Here is an 18166-nt window from a genome sequence, read left to right on the forward strand (position 1 = left end):
ATGTTACTTTCTACTGCATACTCCTTAATTCCTCATACGCAACTGCTTTTAATAAACAAATTACAAATTAAAAAAAAGTATGTACATATATGTGTGTGTGTGTGTGTACGTGTAATTGTTGATTGTAAGACTTTCTTTGTAAGTTATAATTGGTGAGAAATTTTAGGTGCTGTTTGGTAAAAGGGGATCGGAATCAGGAATTGAAATAATTCAAATTCTTGTTGTTTGGGTTACATGTATTGGATTCAAAATGTTTGAGTGAATCATTAAAATTTGGGAGTTCTTAATCTCCAACAAATTGGGGGGTTTTGGTAGATTTCCAAATTTGACTCAATTTGACTCGAAAACTTCAAAAAGAAAAGAAAATATATCGTTTTCATCACTCTATCAAGTCAGCCCAATTTTCACGGCAGTATCTTACCATCAGATTTCCTTTTTCATCTTTTTTCTCTCATCCCATCTTCCACGGCAGGCTTTCATCATCACTTTCCCTTTTCTCTCTTTTTTCTCTCTTTTTTCTCTATTCACTCTCTCTTCCAATCCTCCATGGTAGTAGCCCACCTCATCTAGTTCTCTCTCTTTTCTTATCAATCTCTCTTACTTTCTCTTCTCTTCTCTCTTCACTCTCTTCCTCTCTTCTCTAATACTCCACAGCAGCCGCTCCTCTCCATTTGGTTCTCTCTCCTCTCTCTTCTTTTTTCTTTTTGTGTAAGCCTTTTTCTCATCTCTTGTCAGTCACTTTTCCATATTCCATAGATTGTAAGGTTGATTGGTGATGATCAAGTGTTGGTTCAAGAGAATATGGTGAAGCATAAGTACTTAAAGACTGGGAAGAAGGAAGCAAGAAAAGGGAAAGAAGAAAAAATAAAGAAAAGAAAATGAAAAATAATTTGATTCCAAAACCTTATAAATATATACTAGTCATTGTACTTTTGATCAAAACCCATATTGAATTTTTGGACGCAATTCCAATTACAATTCCAATTCCTAAACTTGAACCAAGCGCCCCTTATAGTGTTGTTATATTGAATTAACTATAGTATGGTATAGTTTGCTAAATGAAATGTAAAAGTATGAGACCTGTAAAAGTTGGTTTGGACTAGTAAACTAAACACTTGTCACGGGTGTCAAAAATTAATTATTAGAAACTCAAACTTGTAGTAGTGGATGTCCAGGTTGAACCCATAGAGAACAGTTGAAACTCTTGATCTCCTTTGTTAAAATAATGAAAAGTAAATTGAAATAACTAAAAATATAGAATTAAGACAATAATAATGAAAATAGATGATAAAAATAATAAATAACAAGCCAAACCAAGGACATGAAGATCTTTATTCTGATTGATCATCAACTCCTAAAAATTCAACCTTTAATCAACTATTTGGCCTAAATTACTCCAAACACCAGTGATAACTTACAAATTCTCTAAATTCAACACAAAATGACGCACTCAAATTATATTCTTATTATTAGACAACCTAGATATTGACGCAATCCCGAATTACTCTAATAATAGCATTAAGAACCAAAAATCAGCCAAAAATGACAATAACCCATGACACATGAAGTTTTTTAATCAACACCATGATTCCCCCTAAGGATTCACAAATGGGGACAACCAATTATTAACTTTATTTTCCATATAGAAATACTAATACAAAACAATTTTGGATCAAAATTAGTATTTTGGCATGAAGAATACATGTAGAGAGAATAATTGTCCACTTACTCTACCGTACATGCATCAACATAGAATAAAATCAAGGAATGACAGATTGCAAATCAAAAATTGAAAAGATCAAATGTGGTTTCACAATCGTTGGGATAAATACTTCAATCTTTGGCTTGAATAGAGAATTAGCTAGATGTTGCCCTCAATAGAGAAATAAAGATGTTCATAGCCAAACTCTAGTTCTACTTATTCTAATCTACTCCTAAAAATGTAGAATATGAGAAAGTAGTGGTCTTTGGCTGTTCTCCCCCTTCAACTCCCCCAAAAATGGACCAAAACTCTCTATTTATAATGCTAGGAGGTAGGATTTTTGAGTTGTAATTGGATACGTGCATTAAAACTGAGAAAATGCATGTCTAAACAATATCGGATCTTAAGTCAGATTGTAAAATGGGCGCCTATCATTGCTTAACTTGTCAATTTAACCAAAATCAGTTTGAACCTCGAATGGGCCTCGTCTTTGACCCCCCATTATAGCACGCATTAGCTATTGCCTTCATGAATTTCGCATTTTCCTTCTAAATTGACCTCCTTTTGCATCATTTTCACTCCAAATGCTTTTCAATCTGTCCAAATTTAAGTAGTTCTTTTAAAGATAAATATGCATAAAATCATAGTGATAAAGGAACATAAAAACATGATAATTAGGACACATCATAAACATAGAATCCATCCATGGATTATTGAACGAATTCTAGTCAGAGACGCCACCTGCTCTCTCGTCAAAATCTGCAGGAGGAATCCACGGATGGATCAGTCTGTGGATTCCATAGTAGTATGAGTACCAAACTAGGTCCGTTGGTGAATTTGCTTGGATCCCTCCACGGATTTTGTGTAACGGCCAAATTTCCTTAAGCATTTTCTTGACACCTTTTCGACGTTGTGGATGTATTAATCACTGTTTCGAATCTTTTGTCCCCAATTTAGTCTCTATCCCCTCTGTCCCTTCTTTGTACAGTTGTCACGTCGCCTCTAATTTTTTGATAACCCAAACTCAAAAAAACCGACAATAATCGGTTGACAAGTTTATTTAAAACTAATTCATCTGATAACTCAAAAATTTTTTTCTTTGGATAAATCAAGCGGTGGTTCCCTAATTAGAATTTCTTCAACTCTAGTTTACATGAAGAAAAAGACTGCAAGTCTGCAACATTACTTCTTGTATTAGGAAATAGTGAATAGTTAATTGTATTAGGAAAACCTCAATCACTTTAGGATTCAATTTTATGAATGTCCATAAGTTATGATAAATCACTTCTTGAATATCGTCATGGCAAATGTGGACTAGTTAACTCAAGAAAGGGAAAAATAATTAAATGGTAAATCAGTCCATTACTATTAAGTAATTAATTTTAAAGCATGCATTTACATAATTACGAGATGTAAAAATAAATTAGAAAGAGCTAAATAAGTTGATATAAACACACACATGCTTGATAAGAATGTTAGATATTGGAATTTGATTCTCAAAAAATTATCTGATGGATAACAATAAAATTTCAACCACTCTTACTTAATAGACCTAAAAACCCTGCTAATACTTGAATAACCATGGTCTATCATGTTGGTTCGTAATATCAAACCCTTGCCTATTCATAATTCAAAACTTCTAAATATTGTCGGATTTTCCATCAATTGTGCATCTACAAACAAAACCACTAGGACATGGCATGGGACATCCGCAAATTTCATTACAGGCAACTAAACTTGCACTTGGTTGACTAGAAATGACATTAAGGTCTATAAAGTCATTGACACTTGATCCACTGAACTTGTGCACTACTTCAACCCATAAATGTAGAAAAAATAATCATAAGTACGTACTAAAATATCGAGATGAAATTCTCATAACATATAATACCATCAATGGAGAATTAGTAAGTTACGTGAAGTAAGTCAGTCAATCTCATAGAATCTTGCGACTCTACAAGAAAATAAAAATGTGCAGCTTGGTTCATTTGATTTGGAGCTAAAACTAGAGTCTATGTTAAAAAAAGCAATAAAGAGAATATTATTTATGGTACGAACATAATTAAGTGCCTGAAAAGCCTTATGTAATAAGTTTTGATTTACTTTACCTGGATAAAAATGAAATTAATTATTGCTTGTTGATCTTTTGAGTGTTTTTGTTGTAAGATTAAAGATATAATGCATGAATCAAAATACTTGTCAGGGTTTAAGAAAAAGATGATTCGGGGTAAAAAATAAAGAAGAGTTTTAGTTGATTTCTACGTTTACAACCAACAAGACTCTTTTTTGTTAAAAAAGAAAATAAAAAAAATGTTTTGAGGTATCTGTTTGTTTTGAATAAATTTGTCAACCGATTATTATTGGTTTGTTTGAGCTGGGTTATCAAAAAGTTAGAGGCAATTGTACAAAAAAGAGGACAGAAGGGATAGAGACTAATTTGAAGATAAAAGATTCGAAACGATTAATCACACCTTGTGGTATCTAAGACGAGTAGTGATGTGTGTGAACATTTGTGTGGTGTTGGAAAACATCACTGAACATAAAGTAGGGTAAAATAAACTTTACCTTCCCATAATTTAGCAATTTTTCACATAACCTTCATCTAGTTTCAAAAATATACATAACTCTCTCATGACTTGGACTAAAATATCAAAGTAACAAAAATGACTCTCTGTAACGGAACCCACAAAAATGTCAAGAATACCCATATTTAAAAACTAAAATGGCCAAAAGCGACCAAAATATATAAACATAATATTCATGATATTTTAACTCCTTATGATTTTGTGTTTTACCACATAACCTCTTTATGGTTTAGTACTTTAACACATAACTTCCTTATGGTTTTTAGAGTATATACATAACCCTCTTACGGTTAATAAATAACTTTCAACTTATATAAGGATACTTTTAACATTTTAATTGACTTCGTCAAGGAGTGCAAATTTCCTCAATTTGACACTTTAGTTTAAACCATGAGGGAATTATTTATAATTTTGAAAATCATAGGAAAGTTATGTGAAAAAGCGTTAAACCATACGAGGGTGAAGTGTATTAACATGTCTCTTAACAAATAAAAAGTAAGTAGAAGCTAACTTTCACTATCGATCATTCTTGTGAAGAAAAAAACTTGACATTTGTTACCAAGTTTTTCCCTAAATCTTTTTGTATTTTAGAGGTGATTTGCCGTAATCCTATGTTAATTGCAATTGTATGAAAACTTCTTAATGCCATTAACCCGTAAACTTTGCTTCAATACGTAATGATAACAACTAAAATTTGAAATTAGGGTAAAGAAATTCAGGAAGCCACTAGGCTGTTTTCTTTATAAAGTTTTGGACGTTTTGGTCAATTGACTATTAAAAGCTTCATTTTTTTTTTTTTAAGTGAGAGAGCTCAAATTCAGGATGTCTCGCTTACATTTCCTCCCCCTCTCCCGAACCACCCAACCTATCTCTTCCTCCAAAAGTTTCAAATAACTCACTAAAATTCTAACTGTGAAAAATAATGGCCAATCAGTAATGTTTCTTAATTCCATAAAGCTTATGTGCATTTGTATCCATACCTACTAGTATTTTATAGAAGAAAAAATTTTAAAACACCAAATAACTTTATTATGTTTCCTAATCAACACCTACTTTTACTCAATACACACCTGATGGCGAAATTTTTTTCAAAAAAAGTCTGAATATTTAGAATGCAAATAAAGGAATTTGATCCCTTGGCCTACATCCAAATAGAGTTTTAAAACTCTCTTAGTGACCAACTACCTTAATTCACTGTTATATATGGTGATTGGTGGATTTATTTCCTTTGATATGTTTATTGATCATATGGGCAATAGTGTTCCCATACTCAACCCAATAAAAAAACTTACTGAGTAGAAAAATATTTACCGGCCAAATTGTATAGAATGGCTGATTTAGACAAAATAAGTAGTTGAGTGAATCATTCGAAAGTCCAATGGATTGAGTGGCCAAAAGTTTACCATCGTAATAGTTTGGTGACCAGCACACCTGAAGAGCAGGAGCAAACACCAAGCAGCCCTACATAGGGCAACTGAACAAGCATCAAAAGCAGTAAATTGGCAATACCTATTAGTAGACCATAATCAAAATTGCCTAATATTGATTATATGTTTACAGTCACATAACACTAGACTAGAAGTCCAAAACATACAATAACCCATTCAAAGCAGAATATGAAACTATAGTAACTCCACAAGGAGTTCTACTGATACCGGACAAATAAAACAGTATCTACAAAAAGTCATTCCTGACAAAATCTCTCCCCAACAACATAACGCTTGAAATTGTAAGCAAGCTACAGCTCACATCCAACCTACATATACGTGTTTTGGGAAGAAAGAAAAGACTAGGCAGAGAGTTCAACTTAACTTCTTTTGTCATACAATCAGAGCTGCACTTCTCTGTCATATATCCAGCTAAAGGGAATGCGGGGTCCTTGTTTGGCTCTCGCTTGAGCTCTCTCCTCTAGCTTTCTGATTCTAGCAGGCAACCCACAGACATAATCTTGAGCTTTGCGACCCTCAGCAGATAGTCCAGTCAGATCTCCCACTTTCCATCTGCCAACCAAAAACTCCAGTATATCTGCATAGTCCTTGGCTGTGTAAACAGCAAGGCGCTGTGCAACAGCTGAGAAGTGCTCAAAAAGGTCATCATCGCGTCCATCATACATCAAATGAGCTGGCATAGAAATTTTTTTCCTCATCATGTCAGCAAATGCTAGCACAGTCCCATTAGGGTCAATCTCATATAGCTTCTCAACAATCTTGGTGTAGGCAGTTTCATGACGCTTTTCATCCGCTGCAATTGTACCACAGATCTGAGCCAACTTGATGTCCCCATGTTCCTTGGCTAGTCGGGCTGTGTTCCCATGGGAAATAAAAGTTGCCCTTTCTTGGAAGGATGTATAGATAAATCCAAGGTAAGGACTGTTTTCAGTCCGAGGATCCTGCAAAAGGTGATAGAAACATAAGATTTGAAGTTGAGGACCATATTAAATGCAAACGAGGAAAAGGAAATAAGAATTATTAATACCTCATAGAAATCTACTGATAAAACTCTTAAACAGTTCAATAAGTCAATAGGTCAAGCAATGTTCTCAGTTCCAACAGATGCAATGAATTGAGGACCATGTTTAAACAAAGTAACATCAAGTATAAGTCCAATTTCTACAACCCAATTAGAATGCTTTAAACATTTGACGATTTGAAAGATTATGTGGGTACTAGAAAAGGTACATTTTACTACCAAAAAATCAAGTATACAATTGCACAATCATAAAAGTACTTTTCTTGACAGCATAAGGATCTAGAGATGGAAATTATATAACTAGGATTGCAAAAAGGAGAGTATTTGCTTCTTTTTTGTACATTTCTCCTTCTGTTAAATGTATAAAAGATGCTTCAGAACTGAAAATATATGCTCCAAGGAGAAATGAAGCTTGCAAAAGCTTTTGTATTTCAAAATTCATACACATTTCTTCTCGTAATTGGGAAAAAAGGTCAAGGACAAAGATATTTCACATTCAAATATTATGGCAGGGAATGCTTGCAGGATTGAGAAACAAAGCAAGTACTGACACAGTTAATAAGATAGTATGCCAAAAAATTAAACGGGGAGGTGCCTCACCATTCCTGACCCAATCAGATACTGAATTGTTTTCTCAATCTGTTTCATGTCTACTCGTCCAGACAAGTAGAGATACTTGTTAAGGAGGTCACCATGCCTGTTTTCTTCTGCAGTCCAAGCCCTGGTCCAAATTGCCCAAGAGGTTAGACTTGCACCTGTTTCATCACGAACGCCATCCAATGTATTAAGCATAGTCTGGTAAGTTGGAAGGGCTTCTTCTGTGATCATATCTCCAACTAAAACAACAAAGTAATCATCTGGAATTTCCTTTGCACGTTCCCTCAGTTCCTTGACTTGATCATGAAATCCGTCAGAAGCAGGATCTGGCAGGAAATCCTGTGGTTGCCAACATTTTTCCACAGGCTTCAAGTGAACCAATATATTTTCCTCAGCCCAGTTCTCCATAGCCTTAAAGATCTCAATTTTTTGAGGCGGCATAGAGTGCGTTACTTGTACATGAACTTCATGGGGAGGAGTGAAAGGCTTTTTGATGTTTTCAACCTCCCTACATATAGAACAAGAGATACAGATTACCAAAAATATTTTGTAAAAGAGAATTAGCGTGGAGATGCAATCATAACAAGGGAGATCTTTAAGCATTTATCATCCAGGATAGACTCACCCTAGATTCCTTAATTAGATGATAATCCAAATACATATCATCCAATCCTTAAACAGGGAAGGTTAAATTAATATTGCTCTGCATGCAGTTGTTTCTAGATTGTCTTAGTGCTAATTGTAACCACACAGCCAAACAAATATGGCAAAAACACCAGTGTCAATGCTTGTAAGCACGCTAAAACTTAGTTTGTAATTACCAATTTCAAAAAAAAAAGGGATTAAGAAGCAATCCATTACTAGATGATTTCAGAGTAGGAAAACAATGTTGCCTCCAGAGGCTATAATGAAATGAAACCCAGCTTTCAAGAATCGAGTCCATCAGAATTCATCTTACTCCTTCCTCTGAGGACAACATAATTCAAACATATTATTTTACCTCAACCAATCAATTATAATTCTGCTAAGACAATGATATTTTGAGCCTCTCATGGTATAGCTACATTTCCAGTGTTTCAATCTGTGTTGTTAAATGCAAACCTAGCAAGGAATTTGTAATAGATGTCAAAAAACTATATCAGATAGATGAGACAGTTTTTCATACTGAAGCCTTAGTAACCAGGATATCTTGCAGCATTAACCCAGCTTTTATACAGAAGAACAGAATAAGTAGACAAATTAGACATTATTGTTCTATTACCACTTTCGTCCACCATGAACCCAGACAGTAGCCCCAACCCTAAAAGGAAAAAGATACATGCAAGCTGCTTAATTACAAGGGACAGTTTTTACCCTAGAGATGTGAAAAATGATAAAACCATCCCAGGAAGTGGCATATTAGTTGGTATAAAAAAAGCAAAAAAAAAGCGGTCCAAAACATCAACTTAACATAATGATTTTGGAGGTCAATGGTTTATCGTAACAATTAAACTATGAATACTCTTAACATTATTTTACTATCTGATTTTCTATACAATTTTCAAAACAACAAAATTTGTCATACCTCAAAAATATGTTTTAGTGCCATCTCAACAATGTTATTATCATTTACTATTTTACAACAGTGACATCTAAAGATGGCTAACCCATAGCTCACAAAAGTCATGCAAGATAGTGACCACTGTTCCCAATCTTCCAAGTAAAATAACCGCATGCAACAAATACTTGTGGCCATATTGAAAATTCACTTCAGGTCTTAACTACCTTCAAACTGTGAGGTCCATAACTCGACCAAAGGATTGCCTTCTAGAACAGGGGATGTAGAACAACTACACAAACCTATACTTTTCCATGAAGATGAACATGAAAAGAAAAATGGTTATAGCGAATTAGCGATGCCATATTCTGTGAACTATCCATCTCTTCTCCTAGATGCTGATATTACTGACTCTGGAATTTACTAACCAAAATTACTTGGATCTGCTATCTATATATTTGTATACTATCGCAAGTTGATCCATGCATCTTTTAACTGGAAGTCTACATCTATGATAGATAAATACAACATAAATATATAAATAAACATGTAACTTATGAACAGTATTCAGCACATTTGCACATGGAGATGATGACAAGCACATAAATTTGCTTCAAAATTCTTATGCATGTCACATTTCTATACTGAATTTTGCTATTTGTTATGGACGTGTGCTAACTAAGATTCAATTATAAAACATGAGACGTTATTTTGATTTATTAGGCATATTCAACTGTATCAAAGCAAAAGGAAAAAAACAATAGAATCACATTCTTATCGACTTTCTCTAATAGATGAAGTAAATTCAGAGAGATTTGACATGCAAGAACTCACAGCAGATTGCACACATATAAAAAGTGAATCCATGCAGGTAGCAAAGGTCAGGTGCAGGGGTATACAACATACTTGACTACAAAGAGGACAAGTAACAAGAAATTTCAAGGGTATTGCTTTTAGGACATAAAAACAGCATAATGAGTAGAAGAAACTGAAAACTTATATATCCTGGGGGCACCAGAATTACAAGACAGTGGTTCCACAAAACAATGTACGACAGGTCAACAAATGGCTAGCTGACTAAAAACGACCAAATACAAGAATATTTAGAAATTAAGAGAAAGAATGTAAATAAATACTTTTCTATATCACAACCTAGAAACAATTCAAGTCCAAGAGAAAGAACCTGTAACAAAAAATACAAGTGAAACGTGGTTCACCAACTAGAATCTATAAATTCCATATCAAGAATAACAATCCTATATCCTTAGATTAAAAACAGCTACATGCACTTTTATGAGATAACCATGATGATTGCAATAAAATCCCATCGAGAGTAGTTCCCTTAGCCATATTAAACCATTAACACATGCGGAAAACTACAAAAAATACTAACAATTAAATAAGCATGCAACAGAAACCCCATAAATGACAATGCAACTGGACTAAGTAGCGAAACAGAAAATGGTTTGGCTGATCTAGCTTATCTTGATGCATAAAGAACATGCACGGAAAGCTCATAGAACCATTCACAGAATATAGGTGGGAACAGAAAATGACACAGGACAAGTTTGCGGTCAACAACAGTGTCTGAGATAATAAGGAAAAAGGAGATTGATAATATTCAAATAGGAAGAATAAATTGGAAGAAAGCACATAGGAATGGAGGAGATGAATCAATTGTGAGTTGAGATTTTTCAAAGTCACATGTGTTTGATTGAATTTTACAGAAGAAAGAAAGATAAATTAAACCAGGCAATTCAGCCATATTGCCACACCGACAAAACAAGATAATTTTAGAGCTAAATCCCAACAATTTATAACAAAACACAATTGATCAATGTTCTAACAACCGCTTAACACCAGATGCATTGTACTATACTCAACATTTAAATTTTTGCATAAATGAGAAGGCTACTGAAGTCCCACATTGAAAGATCAGATAACTTTAAAGCTAAGTCCCAACAATTTTAAACAAACAATGGATGCTTACCACTCTAACGACCACTTACTTCCAGATGCATTGTACTACGTCAATATTTTAATTGACTCAGATAATAATGACTACAGAAGAATGCTACTGAATTCCCATATATGACAATGTGACTGAACTAATTAGCAACGTGATAAAGAGTTTGTCTGCTATCCCTCATCTGGACAAGAAAAGAACATGCACAAAAGGGTAATCCAGCTGTTCGCAGATTTGAGATGGTGACAAAAAATGAGAAATGATACATAAAACAAGTTTGCACGGAACAAGAGATGTGTGAGATTATAAGGCAAAAGGAGATTTAAATATTCAGAAAGGAAAATCAATTATAAACTGGGATTTTTCAAAATAGCGTATGTTTGATCTACTTTTACAGAAGAATGAAAGATATACTAAACCAGGCCATTTAACCATATAGCCAACCCAATAAACCATGACAGTTGTCAGAGCTGACTCACAGCAAATTAAAACAGACAAAAGATATCTAATGCCTAACAACCACTCAATACCAAATGGATTGTTTCATAGTCAGTATGTTAATCTTCCTAGATAACAATGACAACAGAAGAATGCGACCGATATCCCATAAATGACAATGTAACAGATGTAATTGGCAAAGTGACAAAGAGTTGCCCAATCTCGCTGATCTTGACACGTAAAGAGCATGCACAAAAAGGTAATCCAGCTGTTCACAGATTATAAATGCAACAAAACCGACAGATGGCATGTGGCAATGTAAATGAGCGCTATCACACGAGACAAGTTCGCACTAAACAAGAGGTGTGCGGCATGATAACTTAAATGAGGAAAATTAACATTATTCAGATAGAAAGATTAATTGGAAGGAAGGAGATAGGAATTGAGTAGATGAATTACCGTGAACCAGAAGATTTTATAACATGTTTGACCTTCTTTTACAGAAGAAAAGAAGATATGAACTGAACCAGGCCATTTAACCATATTGCCAAACCAACGAAACCAGACAACTTTCAGGGCTAAGTCCAAAAAAATTAAAACAATCAGAGAAGTCTAATGCTCTTACAACCACTTAATACTAAATGCATTGTATTATACCAATATTTTAGTTGTCCACACCATAAGATAGTGGACAATGACAAGAAGCAATAAGCACACAGAAATCACAAAACCATTTGACCATTTCAAAGTGTTAAAAACAGAAGCATTAGTACATTAGTTGCCATTGTTAAAAAAATAATAAAGAGAAAATTTGCACAACTTATGAGATGAAAATTGAGTAAGTAAAAGTGACAAGACACCATAACCAGTTTGATCAATGGAATTTTCAAGGACAAAATGACCTACATGTCCTGAATTAAACCATAAACTGATGGATTTCGGTTACAAATACATTGAAAAGACTTAGAAAGCAGAAAATTAGATTTACAGAAACTAGTACAATGATGAACTAATAAAAATAACACCTTCCAAGATATATATTCACAGAAACATTTCGGTTTTTGCCAAAAAAAAATTTTTAATTACTTGAACAGACCCAAAAAATAAATAAATCTCGGCATCACAAGATCATAAAAACCTACAAGAAGTTAAAACAATCGGACACAAAATTAGAGCAAAGCAGCAAAAACCCAACAACAACATAAAATTTTGCAAAGATCCAAACTTTCATTAGAAAAATGCATAAAGAATAAAAGGGTCACCCTAATATTCATTTTTAATACAAAAAACACATTCCATTAAAGGAAAACAAAAAAGGGAAAAACTTTTACTTTGTTCCAGAACGAAGAGTTGAAGCCATGATGAATTTGGGAGATCTGAGGCTGGCCATTGGCGGAAGACCAAAAGAGGGGAACTTCTGGGATTGAAAGTTGATAGCATTCAACTGCAAAGCCATTTTCTTTTTCTTTTTCTTCTTTTAGGCTGCTTATTTGAGTATTCTTTCTTGTTCCTTTGGTGTTTTAGCTCTGTTTTCTTTCACCTCCACAGAACTTGAAAGACGAGAGGCGGAGAGAAAACGTAAAAGCATATAAAAGAGAGAGGAGAGAAGTGCAAGTTGTGGGACACGGAAGCCAGTTGGAACCTGGGAGGTTTGCTGTTTAGTGTTTACCAGCGTTGTACGAAATTATGCAAAATTGTCTTTTACGAAATTTCATTATTGTCCTTGTAGATTTCTATATTTATACAAATCAAATCAATAATTTTATGGGAAACTTACAAGAACCTCACCTGAGGTTTATGACAATTGCATTGATTTGTCATGTAACTTTGATAATTACATTTGCATCTAATCGAGTTTTCTTTTTTCTTTTTTGCATCTAATTGAGTTGAAAAGGTATGAGGCAATTAAATAGAAGAACAATGGAGAAGCAATTGGAGACTGGGGGTTTTAGTAACGCAAGTGCGCTATGATGTTTGTACAAAATTGTCTGTTGAATGAAATTAAAGAAATTGCCCTTCTAGAGATTTATGCAATACTAGGTATTTACGCAAAACTTGCATTTTTATGAAATTTTATTATCGCCCTTTTGTAGATTTGTGCACAAATCTAACAAGTTCAGAAACCTTTCTCGAGATTACACACAATTGCCAAAGTCATTTTTAATAGTTACACATGGACCCCTTAATTAATTGTGTCAAAAAAAGTGGTTAGGATTAGGGCAACCAAATGTCTAGAGCAAACAAGAGAAAGGAACAGGAATAAACTGCTTGGTTGGGTGAAAGGGCTAGATGGTGGGAAAGAAGGGATTTTGTAGAGTACAGTCCAGGGAAGCTTAGTTATTTATTTCTTCTTTTTAAGGCACCATTTTTCTGTGGTTATTACATGAAGATTATTATCATCATTTTACTTTAATAAGGGATGTGAGTGAATTATTGAAACTTTTGAGGACTAAGTGTAATTGTCAAGAACTGTGGAAGAGATTTCTATAATTATTCCCTTTTTAGTGTTCAAAGTGGGCAACTGCTTACTTCTAAATGGTATCTGGATTAATTATTATTGTTGTTGTTTAACAACTAAGTAATCAAGGTAGTTGCTATCCTGCCCCAAACTGCTTATAGGAAATTCAATTTGACCGTCCAAGAAGGTTAAATATGAAAGAGTCAAACCTCTTGTTTTTAGTGCAAACACCATAGTAGCACAATTACATATTCTTGGAATTTCTAGATAAGTCAGCTGGATTACTAAATTACTATTAAAGTAGTGGGAATCTAATGAAGAAAATTTTTTTAGGAATTAGTAGTGAATTATAATGGTTTAATATTATTGATCCTATACCTGAATAAATTTGCAATCTTTTCATTTTGCTTTATGAACTTCCTTGCCATGGATTGGCTATTGAGTTCTTCCTGGATCTTGGGCTAAATGTTTTAATCCCTTTTTTCATTGGAAAATAATGTCTAAATAATTAATGAGTACTCCGGGGTGGAAACATCTTATGATTATTAGGGTAGGCAATTGCTCCCTCCCTCAACTTTAAGAATTTGGTTAGTTAAATTATCAATTTTGGTAATTTGCCTCACATTTATATCCTACGAGTTTTCTAAAACTCTTTTTAACTTTTATGTTGCCCCCCTTAAATTATCTCGAAATCCCTTCATTCTTTACATTTCAACATAGAAAAATAAAATTTTTACCCCTATCAAATTGAAAATTTAACATCACCATGGGAATAGACAATGAATTTGAAAACATTTTAAGTTAATTTTAGTGACAACTAAAAAAACCAAATAAACTATAATTAAAACTACAAGTCATTTTGTTTGGATCTGTTATTGACTGTATATGGCAAAGTATTTGAAGGGAAAAAAAACCAAGTTTATTTTATTAATATGTTTAATTTATTAAATTAAAGCTTTTAGTCGGTTGTCCACTTCTCAGTTTCCTTAAGTTTTAATTACCCAATCAAGTCCTTGCCGTATTTGGTTCTTTAGTCAGTTTCCTTTTGTCATGCTTAAGTCGTTTAAGCAATGTCAAGTCCAAGTCCAAGTCCATATTAGTTTCAGTATGTGAGACGGTTCAAAAGTTAAGAAGTCCAAATTGGTTTCAGTTCCTAACTCAAAAAAAAAAAAAGATTGGTCTATATAAACTACTGGTACTGCTACTACATTGTTTCTTGAAAAGAGAGTTGAATCAAGTTGAGTCTTAAGGATTAGTTTGAGAGAAAACCTCATAGTTGAGTTGTGAGTTGTCGTGAGTGAAAAGTTACGACTTAATATTGTTATTGTTGAGTTTTGGATTAATAAATAGTTGAGTTTTTGTTAAGTGTCAATTCTCCTTCTCTTTCCACATATTTTAATATATGTTAAAATTGCTTCCGCTATGCGCGTATTTTTTGCTGACAGTATTGGCTCTTGACCTTTTGGTCATGGTTTTTTGCAATGTATGTAATGCTTTTAATCCCTTCTTGGATTAGTGTAGATAATAACCACAACGTTTAAGAATAAATAATCCACCAGTGCAATATTAGAGAAACACATACTCCCTCCGTCCCACTTTGATAGTCCTGTATTCCTTTTTCATCTATCTCAAATTGTAGCCCACTTTCCAATTGAAGAATGCAGTTGTATTTTAATTTTTCTAAAATACCCTTATTCAATGTAAGTAGTTGTTACTATAAACCTACTCCATTTTATGAGAGTTGATTCTTTTTTTACCATCAATTCAAGTTCCCATAAAGCTGTACCATATTTAATGTGAGAGTATTTTAGGAAAATAACAATCTAAATTTACTTTTCCAACAAAGTTAATTACTTTTTCTTAAACTGTGTGAAAAAAGAAACAGGACTATCAAAGTGGGACGGATGGAGTACTTTATAGTAGTGTTTCAACTTTCAAGCTTTGCTATATACAGCCACAAAATTCTGACTGACCATGGTCAGATATAGCTGGGTACCTTACAACACTCAGCCACAAACTAATTACACCTTCTTATTATGATTAGCAATACCTGCGAGTAAATTGCTCGAAAGAAGTATTGAGGAATTCAAGTAAATTTTCCCTAAAAGATTGTCTTCTATTTCTTTTATTTAAAAAAAAAAATCTCCCCCTTCTTGAGAAAATGTTTTTAGATTAGAGTTATGCACAATTAAGTATTTGTCGGTAATGCCTCTTTTTAAGTTCCTCATGGTTAGGATCAGCGAAGCTCTAATTGAGAAAATATGAAACTAGTTGAATAATGGATTTGCTTGCAGTTATCTTTCTTTCTCTTCTTTCCTTAATAATTCGAGGGCTTTGTTTGCACCCTGATGCAACAAATTTGGTACGAAATCACATAAATAATTTGCATACAATTTCTGAACTTAACAGTCAAGCAATCAATACTTTTCTCTCAACTGAAAGTGTAGCCAGCAATAACTGATATCTATTAACTGCATTATCCCATTCCACCTCAACAGTCAACACCTCATAAGTACAATTTTGTTTCCAAAATATACTTGAATTTGAATGGACTTTCGGGTTCATTTTGTTGAAATCCTGGTACAACGACTGATGGGAAAAAGCTATTTGTTCTTTTTCTCATTAAATTCCTAGTGCCACTTTGCCACTGCCAAATCAGCCACAGGTAGGCTGCTCCACTATGGGGATTTTGTCCAACGTCATTTTTTCCAATGACCTAATTTTATTTTATAATAAATATCGTTTTCTTTAATCCATGTACTTCTGTAGTTTCCTACAAAAAGTATCACATTTATGTAATATTACTTGGGTTTACCACTTTTTTAGGTATTTATGTCTTCTCTCCTTACCTTAAAATATTAAAAATTTTGAAAAGTACTGATGTATTTTATACTATTTGCCCTCACAAAAATTTTTAAAAAATTTTATGTTGATTCAAAAGTTTATATGTACATGTATTTCGCCCCCTCCAATTAAAATTTCTGATACCATCTCGGCTAATTCGTTAAAGTATTATCCAAAAAATAAAAATTTGCACAAATGCTACTTTGACAAGATTATGTTCTAAATATATGCTTGTCATGCTGACTGTACATGACTGATAAATTTTTAAAAAAAAACTTAAAACACTGTCGTGCTTATTATGCATGACAACAATTAAAATATGTAGTGTTACCATGCTGACTCAGCGCGACTACAAATGCTTTCTCTTGTATGTAGTATTTCTTTGTCATGGGACCATGTTAGCTAGGCTGACTATTTGATAAGGGGGTGGGGCAGGAATAATCCAACCTAAATGGGTTGTTTTTTTTTTGAAAGAACCTAAATGGGTTGTTGGACATGGACATTTCCATGGAATGTACTCTGTATTGGCAACTTTGGCATGAATTGACTTTGGATGGGAACAAGGGAGAGGTCTATTTATAAATGGTGCTTAGGAGGATATATATTTGAATTTGCCTTGTCTTCCTTCCCTTCATGTGTCTTTGTTGACAAATGAAACAGAAATTCACAAGGAAGTAAGGAGAAAACAATTGTTAAAAAAATTATTGGACATTATAATTGGACAGTTATAATTAGACATTAATTATTAAAGTCTTATAAATAATATCCATAGATATTGAAAATAAATACGATTGATTAATCCACATCTATAGCATGATCCTATTTGTCTTTATAGATATTGAGTTGATATTAAGTCCCCACTAACAAGTGACCTAACATATCACCCAACAAAGCAGCACTTCATATTTAAAAAAAAAAAAAAAAACCAAGTAGTTATCGTGCACAATTAGCACGGTAGCGCTTTAATTTTTTTTTTTTAAAAAAAAATTGTTTGCCTACAGTGCACAATCAACACGAAGCATATATTTAGAGCATGGCCTTGGCCTTGTCATAGCAACATTTGTGCAATTTTTTATTTTTTGGACAATATTTTAAAGAATTAGCCATCCATCCCTATCAAAGATATTATAGTAAACAACAGGAGATGCAGGCAAAGACGGTCGTTCTTCAGTCACCAAGAAAAATGCCAAAGGAAGGTGCCCAAGCCGTAGGGGAGAGAGCGGCATCATTCCCCGCAGGCAGAAAACACCGACTGGTTAGGACTTTCTTGACGGATATTCCACATCGCTCCATTGGTTCCTTGCACGGATTGCCAGCTAGCTAACTGCATTCTTAATTTCGGTGACAAGTCAGACAACCGCCTCGTACAAGTCCCCTTTTTCAAGAAAAATTGTGAAGTAATCATGGTCTAAAATTCCATGACTTCAACGCGTAATGTATTCATGTGTCACATAGAATTTCTTGCATCACCACTATGTTGAGGGGACCAATTCAATTTTTCAAAAATTAAAGAAAAGCTTTGAAACTATTAAAAATATTTATGTTTTTTTTTATCATAATCGTACCCTCT

The 18166-nt window shown here is 33.6% G+C and overlaps 1 protein-coding gene across 1 annotated transcript; it reads right to left on the bottom strand.

Moving 5' to 3' along the window:
- Positions 1–5799: 5799 nt before the first annotated feature.
- On the bottom strand, positions 5800–12901 carry LOC113764714 (stearoyl-[acyl-carrier-protein] 9-desaturase, chloroplastic). The gene is made up of 3 exons (XM_027308685.1): positions 12626–12901; positions 7357–7861; positions 5800–6676 (listed from the first exon to the last, which is right to left on the bottom strand). The coding sequence occupies exons 1-3, from the start codon at positions 12748–12750 to the stop codon at positions 6116–6118; spliced, it is 1191 nt and encodes a 396-aa protein (XP_027164486.1). The 5' UTR covers positions 12751–12901; the 3' UTR covers positions 5800–6115.
- Positions 12902–18166: the final 5265 nt, after the last annotated feature.

Source organism: Coffea eugenioides, chromosome 3 (genome assembly GCF_003713205.1).
Source record: "Coffea eugenioides isolate CCC68of chromosome 3, Ceug_1.0, whole genome shotgun sequence".
Taxonomy (NCBI): domain Eukaryota; kingdom Viridiplantae; phylum Streptophyta; class Magnoliopsida; order Gentianales; family Rubiaceae; genus Coffea; species Coffea eugenioides.

Coding starts and splice junctions, on each gene's coding strand:
- LOC113764714 (XM_027308685.1), bottom strand. CDS start 12,750: ATGGCTTTGCAGTTGAATGCTATCAACTTTCAATCCCAGAAGTTCCCC. Junction 7,862..12,625: donor ACTCTTCGTTCTGGAACAAA/GTAAAAGTTTTT, acceptor TTCTATATGTAG/GGAGGTTGAAAACATCAAAA. Junction 6,677..7,356: donor ATCTGATTGGGTCAGGAATG/GTGAGGCACCTC, acceptor CACCTTTTGCAG/GATCCTCGGACTGAAAACAG.